The sequence below is a fragment of the Solanum lycopersicum genome, chromosome 11 (assembly GCF_036512215.1).
Source record: "Solanum lycopersicum chromosome 11, SLM_r2.1".
NCBI classification, from domain to species: Eukaryota; Viridiplantae; Streptophyta; class Magnoliopsida; order Solanales; family Solanaceae; genus Solanum; species Solanum lycopersicum.
The window spans coordinates 59,335,144-59,343,207 of NC_090810.1; the positions used below are offsets into that span (position 1 = coordinate 59,335,144).

The 8,064-nt window shown below is 33.8% G+C and overlaps 1 protein-coding gene across 1 annotated transcript; it reads right to left on the reverse strand.

The window, feature by feature from the left end:
- Positions 1 to 234: 234 nt before the first annotated feature.
- On the reverse strand, positions 235 to 6,463 carry LOC101254971 (probable pyridoxal 5'-phosphate synthase subunit PDX2). Its single transcript, XM_004251074.5, has 7 exons — positions 5,964 to 6,463; positions 5,754 to 5,881; positions 4,426 to 4,513; positions 2,296 to 2,369; positions 1,641 to 1,832; positions 871 to 968; positions 235 to 595 (listed from the first exon to the last, which is right to left on the reverse strand). The coding sequence occupies exons 1-7, from the start codon at positions 6,013 to 6,015 to the stop codon at positions 472 to 474; spliced, it is 756 nt and encodes a 251-aa protein (XP_004251122.1). The 5' UTR covers positions 6,016 to 6,463; the 3' UTR covers positions 235 to 471.
- Positions 6,464 to 8,064: the final 1,601 nt, after the last annotated feature.

Here is an 8,064-nt window from a genome sequence, read left to right on the forward strand (position 1 = left end):
CCTAAATGTAACGAAAAATAAAGGGATTCTAATTGAATTGATAATGTCCTCCAATTTTATAGGTCCTGAGATGACAGATAACTAAAATTTATTAATGATAAATCTCATCAATAGATATCATATTTCATTGTAACATGCTCATCTAAGCATTTATATTCGCACCTAAATGTAACGAAAAATAAACAAGGGATTCTATTGACACCAAGGTGTCGGGGACCAACGGACCACAACTTGTATGGGAATGAGACGTAATTATTATTGTATTTGTGGATGAGGAGTGTGAGAGAAAATCCTTTAATATTATGTACAACAATGAATGGCATTCAACATTTCATGTCTTAGCATGAACACCATTTAGAATGTATGATAAGCAAATGAAAATTAACAAAAATAAAAACATAACAATGTCAATGAGTAGCCATTTGACCTTTTAACATGATCTGCATTTCTTTGAAGCAATTTTTTTTTCTGCTACTGGTATATGGGAAAATCAATAATTGAACGCGTTCCGAAGCTTTGATTTGAGGTGGATGTTGACACAATATCAGAAGTTCCTCCTTCGATTTCAGGCACCATCTTCAAGAAATAACTGTGCCTGTAAAACAAAGTGATGTTACTTGAGCCGAGGGTCTATAGGAAACAGGCTATCAACCTTTTCGAGGCAGGGAGATTTAGACTATGTACTAAAAATGGGTTGTTTCTTAACGAACTAGCACCATAGGTCGTAGGAAGAAAACACGTTATTTCATTTGGCAGTGTCCCATAACTAGATCCATATCAAGGGGCCGTAACAAAGTGAAGTTATAATAGTAGTACATAGTGCCACTGAGGTAGTAGATAACATTCATACTAGTCGCAGAAGAAACATACCATCGAGTATCTGCAGTTAATTCGGGATGAAAAGCAGTAGCTAGTAAGTTCCCTTGCTTTACAGCAACAATTACTTTCTTTCCAGACTCGGTAGATTCCTGAAGCATCAAAAGATATCATATCACACTGAGCTGATATTCTAAACCGATAGGAAAGCAAAAAATTAAGTAGCATTATGACAATATTCCTCCTTTACGAAGAGTTAGACTTGGTTTAATTAGAGTCTGTAAACTAACTTGTAGTGTACTAGTGTGTTATCACATTCATTGTTTTCCAATCGCAAAACAGGCCATCAAGTCTTACTCGCTAGTGTAATCTTTTGACACATGTAGACGTGTTAGAAAACAAAAATTCTTTACACATGCACCAACTTTTAGGAAAAGCATAATATATAAACATTACATTCAAACTTGATCTCAGTTGGTAAGCAAGCACTCTAACTTTGAGTATGCACATCTAGACACCTCAACTCGTCTCCACTGTGTCAGGTGAACACTCCGACATACAAATGATCATTTAGACACCTCCAAAATTATGTGACGCATCAACGTCATATGTCCACAAGACACAGTGGAGACGAGTTGGAGCATTTAGTTGTCAGTTGAGACCACATTTAGGTGTCTAGGTGTGCATACTTAAAGTTGGAGTGCTTAGTTGCCTGCCAGATGAGGCCAAGTTTGAGTGTTTGTTTATGTGTTATGCCTTTATTTTTTACAAGGCACATCTATATTGCAGTTAGGACACTAGATGGACAGAAGGACAAAGTAAACCTCTTCCTTTTGAATAGCAGGATTGGAATTAAGAGTTTCTATGGCTGATAGAGGAATGTCTGACAATACTTCAACGTCTGGTCCTACATCAAGGATTGCCGGAGCACGGATGAAAACAGCACGAAAACTTGGAGGACCACCATCTTCAGCTACGACTTGAGGAATAGGAAGTTCTGTCTCAAAGCTTTGAATCTGTTCAATTTGATAATTAAAAAGCTACATTAGCATACTGTGGTTAATAACACAAAACAACTCCAACTCATTCATCAAAATTGAGCACTTCTTCACAAGTTTGCTATAACAACCACAACTCCGTCATCATATAGAAAATGTGTGTGGTTATCTCTCTTATGGTGTTTGCAAGAGCTCTTAGTTATAGATAGACCTTTAAGTCGTTAACTACTTCGGTTGCATGCTATTTATTGAGGTACAGGAACCTTATGTAGCAAAATGTCTTTAACTTGAAAACAAAACCCATAAGCATGCCTCACTCACCCCTGCCACCCTCTCTTCTTTTTCTTTTTTTGATAAAGGCAATGTTGCCCGACTCCCTAATAACTAATAAACATAGTACGGGTGTTTGCTTATCTATGTAAATGAATTCCTTCCTTTCTTGCTGATCTATTAAGATGTTGGAAAAGAACCACTTGTTTACCTGGCTTCCAAAAAAGTTACGGTGTACAGTACAATCAAGGCCTCCAATTAGTTTCTGTCCTCCGGTTTTCTGCCCTGAGAAGAGAAGCCACAAAATGTGTGTAATTTCTCGCCTCAATATGGTAAAAATAGTAAGAAGGTTCATCAAAAAGAGCTTGTGATTACTAGTCCAGACAAAGTGAGCTTTATATTATTCTGGATAAGTGGAGAGGGTGCTCTACAAGTAACTAGAACAGTAAAGCAAAATTAATAACCCCGAGAAAAAGGAGAAACAACAAATTCTCAAAATTTGTGAAATCATAGGTGTCGACAGATTAATTGCCTAATGTTGTTGAGATCAGTAGATGTAGCAAAACTAATATAACAACAAGAAGATAACCAGTGTAATCCCACGAGTGGGGTCTGGGGAGGGTACAGTGAACACAAACTTCAACCCTACCTTGGGAGGTAGAGAGTGTTTCTAGTAGACCCTTGGCTAAGGGAAAGCATATCAAGAAAAGAAAAAGTGGAAATGAAGAGATCATGGCAAAGTACTAAGGAAGCATGACGAAGCATTCTGAAAGAAGGTACAATAACTACAACAAACTAGTGCACTAATTTGTGTCCTAAACAAATCGAAGGATGAGAAACCACAGAGCGAATACTGATAAGAGACAATAGATAGTAACAGAAAGCAAAGGACAAGAATCTAGAAGAATCTACAGGTGAATACGAATACTACTAGTATGGAAGGATAAGCAATACAACACTCTACTACCTACTAACCTAGTACCTAATCTGTGTCCTAGACAACCTCCAAGGTGAGACAACAACTTCTCAAAATTTGTGAGATTCAATAGGTGCCTTTAGATTAATTGCCTAATGTTATTGACATCAGTTGATGTGGCAATGCTTTACCGTTACAAGTAAAAGCTTAATGTGAAAGTTTGACATGACAAAATGATTACAAGTAAAAGCTCAATCTGATAGTTTGACATGACAAAATGAAATATAAAAGTTCACAAATGTTGTTCTCTATTGAGTATATTTCATTGATCCCGTAGTTATAGCAGATGAGTAAACAAGCATGCTACATTGGCTCACCTTTCCATTATCTGCCTTAAAGTGATATGAGGCTTAATGGCCCACCAATCAATCTATCTTTCTATCTCGAATTCTCGATTGGTGCGCGTGGAGCAAAGGAAGCGGGGAACAAAATCAACTACTTACCCTAGAAAGTCTAGCAATAACAGATATACATAGTAATATATCGTCTCAGAACTCGTGACAAGTATATGCGCTCTTATATAAGAATATGTAACCAACATAGACCCTCAAATGCAACCAGAGAAGAGATTAGAATAATCTCCAGTACTACAAGCATAAGTTGTATCATACTACACTAAAGAGTGACATGAGTCTTTTGTCGTTTGATATATTCAGAATTCATCTTTAAACAAAGATATATACTATTATCAACTATAGATAAATCTAATAAAGTTAACATTTTTACATATAAATTCTTAAATTCAATCTCGTAGTCAATTAGGAAGATTATATTATGACATTATTTGTTTCTCCATAAAAAGCCAGACGGTTGGCGACTAAAAGGCTGTTGATCAAGTAGAGTTAGCCAGATCAAATGGCTCTCATGTGATATTAAAACAAAGAACAGAAGTGGATGTGGATCTTTTAAGAAGAGAAAAGTATCCTTGACTCAAGCTCTGTTTAATCATAGCGTGCAATTCCAATGGTTTACAGAACGGGCCCAGCAGCCCGGTGCACTAAAGCTCCCACTATGCGCGGATCCGTGGAAGGACCGGACCATAACGGCCTATTATATGCGCCTTACCCTGCATTTCTCGAGAGGTTTGTTTCCACGGCTTGAACACGTGACCTCCTGGTCACATGACAATAACTTTACCAGTTATGCCAAGGCTCCCCTTCCTATGGTTTATAGAAAATAGTCAAAATACATACCAATTTCAAACCTGCAAACACCCAAATTGGCTATAATATCGACCATGAATTAGTTTTTTCTTGGAAAAACGACCCCAAAATCTTGCTTTATAAGATGACTAATAAGATAAGCAGCAAGGACTCTGCAAAGTGTATCCTACACTTATAGTAAGATATGGAGTTGGACACTCACCAGTGGCCTTATTTGCCAAGAAAATGAGACCTGCACATGTCCCCCATACTGGCTTCCCCATTTGAACAAACTCACGCAAAGCAGGGAACTGCAATTAGAAACACGATCAGACTAACATGGACAAAATTATACCAAACATAATAACTAACACCAATCAGTAAAATTATGCATCCAAACTTAAACTAAGATGCCCCTAAGAAACAATGCAACAACAAACAACTAATGAAATCACAAATTTTACTATGTAATAAACTAATAATAGTAGAAATGAACGCCAATAATTAACAGACGAAGCCAAACCATGAGTGAGTAGGATTCGAACACAAAATGCAAGCCTTTTGTGTACTGTTTTCTGAGTATATAACTTGAACTTTGCAAAATTCAACCTTTCGTGCTCAACACTTTTCACGATGCTCCACAAATCAAATTCAACAATAATAATTCATCAGTTTATGGAGGGTTGCAAGCCATCAATCTACTACTCCCAATCTCAAACTAATTGGGAGCTGTTACGTGAATTCTCAAAATCAACAACTCCACTAAATCTCACACCCTTTCTCTTTCTTTCTTTAAGCACCTAATATTTGTAAACCACTCTAATGGATAAGGAGCTGCTATTGAAAGGTTTTCCATTCTCATGCTAGAACCAGATGCCGTGCTAGTTAAGGGTGGAGTGACAGTAACTATCCCACTACACCGCTTCAACGTTAACAACATAGCAAGTGTAATCCCACAAGTGGGGTCTAGAGACCGTGCTAGTTAAGGGTGGAGTGATAGTACCCATCCCACTATACACTTCAACAACAATAGCATAGCCCGTGTAACCCCACAAGTCGGTCTTGGGAAGGTGGTTATACGCAACCTTACCACTCCACTGCTTCGTGGTTGCTAAATCTCACATTTATTACTACACAAACCTAAAATTTCAATTTTCTACCCATAACCCTTGTTCAATAAATAACCAAAAAGGCCAAGGAGACCTGCCTTTCGCCTATTAACAGCAAGTAAAGGATCGTTAATAGAATGTACAAGAGTAAAATCATACATGTATTAGTCACGACATATTCAATCCTTTGTTTGGTAGGATTTTTAGTCTATCCATAACTAACATGCCATATTCAATATTATAGAGTGTATAACTAATACAAAACAAACTATATTAGTATTACAAGGATCGTTAAAAACATGGACAAGCATGGTTAAATACAAAATTGTTTTTAATACACCAAACCAAACCATGGATAAGAGATAATCTCAGCATGCATTAGTAATACATCATATTCAGTATTGTTCTTATACACCCAACCAAACGACCATAAGAGAGTTACCAAATTGTGGAGCTCAGCCAACTTGGCCATGGTGGTGCTCTCCCCACCAGGGATGATTAGGGAGCTAACATTCAGCAACTGCTCTGGCTTTCTCACCTCCACACCTTTCACTCCCAATCTTTTCAAAACTATCAAAATCCAAAACACATAAGAAAAAAACCAAAACAAACACAAAAAAAATCTACACAATCAAAAGCACAAAAAGGGTACCTGCAATGTGTTCATTGAAAGATCCCTGTAAAGCAAGAACACCCACAACCATTTTTCAAGTTGCAAAATCAAGAAACAATGAAAATTAACAAAAGGGTACTAAAAAAAACACAATCTTGAAACAGCAATTGCGGCTAAGGAGTTTAAGGGTATGGAAAAAAGGGTGAATTTGGTGAGTGTTTTGCTTTTGCTTCACTGATAATATCTGTTGGCGGCTAAGAGGCGGCCACCTGCGTCACACTTCCTTGAAAATCGAAAAAAAAAGGATCTTTTTTGGAGTGATTTTTTTATTTTTATATTTTGGTTTTTATTCGATTATTTTGTTTACATTGAAGTTCGAACTAATTATATTTACGAGACTCATTTGAAATAAATAATTTCCATCAAAGATTTTATCTTTATTCGTTGCACTATATTATTTGAAGTGAGATGAAAAATCTTTATTTGACTTAAAAAAAAGAAAAAACTTATTATTTGTTTCACTATACCAAACATAAGTTATGTCTGGGAGTGGATCCACATACAACATATAGAGTGTTTGAATAATCATTAATTTGACGCAATCTCGTATATTTGTTATGTACAAACTTTTATAAGATTGATATTCTAAATCATTAGCACCCATGTTTGAAAAAATCATGCATGTTTTTGTTCGGTAGCTGATTTAAAGTCTTATCTTTTAGATGAGTGAAAATTTAAAATGCAATTATTGTAAAATATTTATTTATAGCCAACTGTATTCTTGATTCTTTTTCGTTTGTTTAAACTTTATTTATTTATTTTATGCTAAAAATAGTAAGCACTCACGAGCTTAAAATTTTAAGTACACCATCAACTACGTGAAAGGCTGAAATTGTAAGTGGACATCTAAATTAGTCTAGGTCTTTTGTTTTGATGCTAAAATTTGGATTTTCTTTTATTGAATCGCGATTGTATTATTTGTTGTTGTTGTAGCTTGTTTTTCATTATTTTCAGTATGATTTGTTCATTATTGAATTTGTTTTACATTCTTGATTTTGTATATGTTTTATTTGAATTATCTAGCTTCTCAAGATATGAATAAGATTGTGTAAACATCATATCCTTGAAACCTAATTATGTAATTATACTACGTGTATTATTTAGTAGAATTGACTTAAAGTTGACATTTTGTTTAAATAAGCAATTCGAATTTTGTACATGAAAACTTTGCGAAAATTATCTCTTCAAACTCTTATATATTTTTATCAAATGAACAAATCATATTCATAAGCAAGATACCAAAATATTCTAAAAATTCGCATATTCTATTTTATAAATAAATCTTTATAATTGCATGTTATTCTAAACTTTAAAATACATATAATTTTATAAAGATCCACTTGTTCAATTAATCATCAAATTTTTCACGTCAAGCGAGTTCTTTTTTGTGAATTTTAAAATTATTGATTCTTTATATATTTATATATATATATATATATATATATATATATATATATATAAATAACTTATGAATAAAGTTTTAACATTGAAAAAAGCATATACTTGAAATTGAAATATTTTCTTTTAGGTAATTTGAATTTTGTAATAAAAATTTCTAATTCAAATTTAATTTTACTGAAATATCATTATCAAAATTATTTCAAGTAATAAAATTATACTTTTAATCAGATACGATATAGATTAATATCTAATATAATTATAAGATATTTACCTTATTCGACGTATTAAACAACCATTTAAATATTATAAACTATATATGTTTATATTTTGTAATATTTTTTTTCTCATATACATTATAACATCATGAAGAATTTTATTTTTTAAAAAAATATTTTACAAATTGTGTCCGATACGTGAACAAATTAACTAATTTACCTATATAATTAATACGTGCCAAATTATGGCGGGATTTCTGTGCCGTTAATTAATTTATCTCGAATTTAAGTCTTTAATATTGAAAAAAAGAATCATATAGACTGAACCATTCATCAAAATAAGCTCAATACATGAATTCAAATTTAATTTGACGTTAACATAATCTGATCAAATAAAAAATCAAAAAATGAAATGAAATATACTATAGACTATAGTATTTAACCCAACAGTTTCTTATGCAACA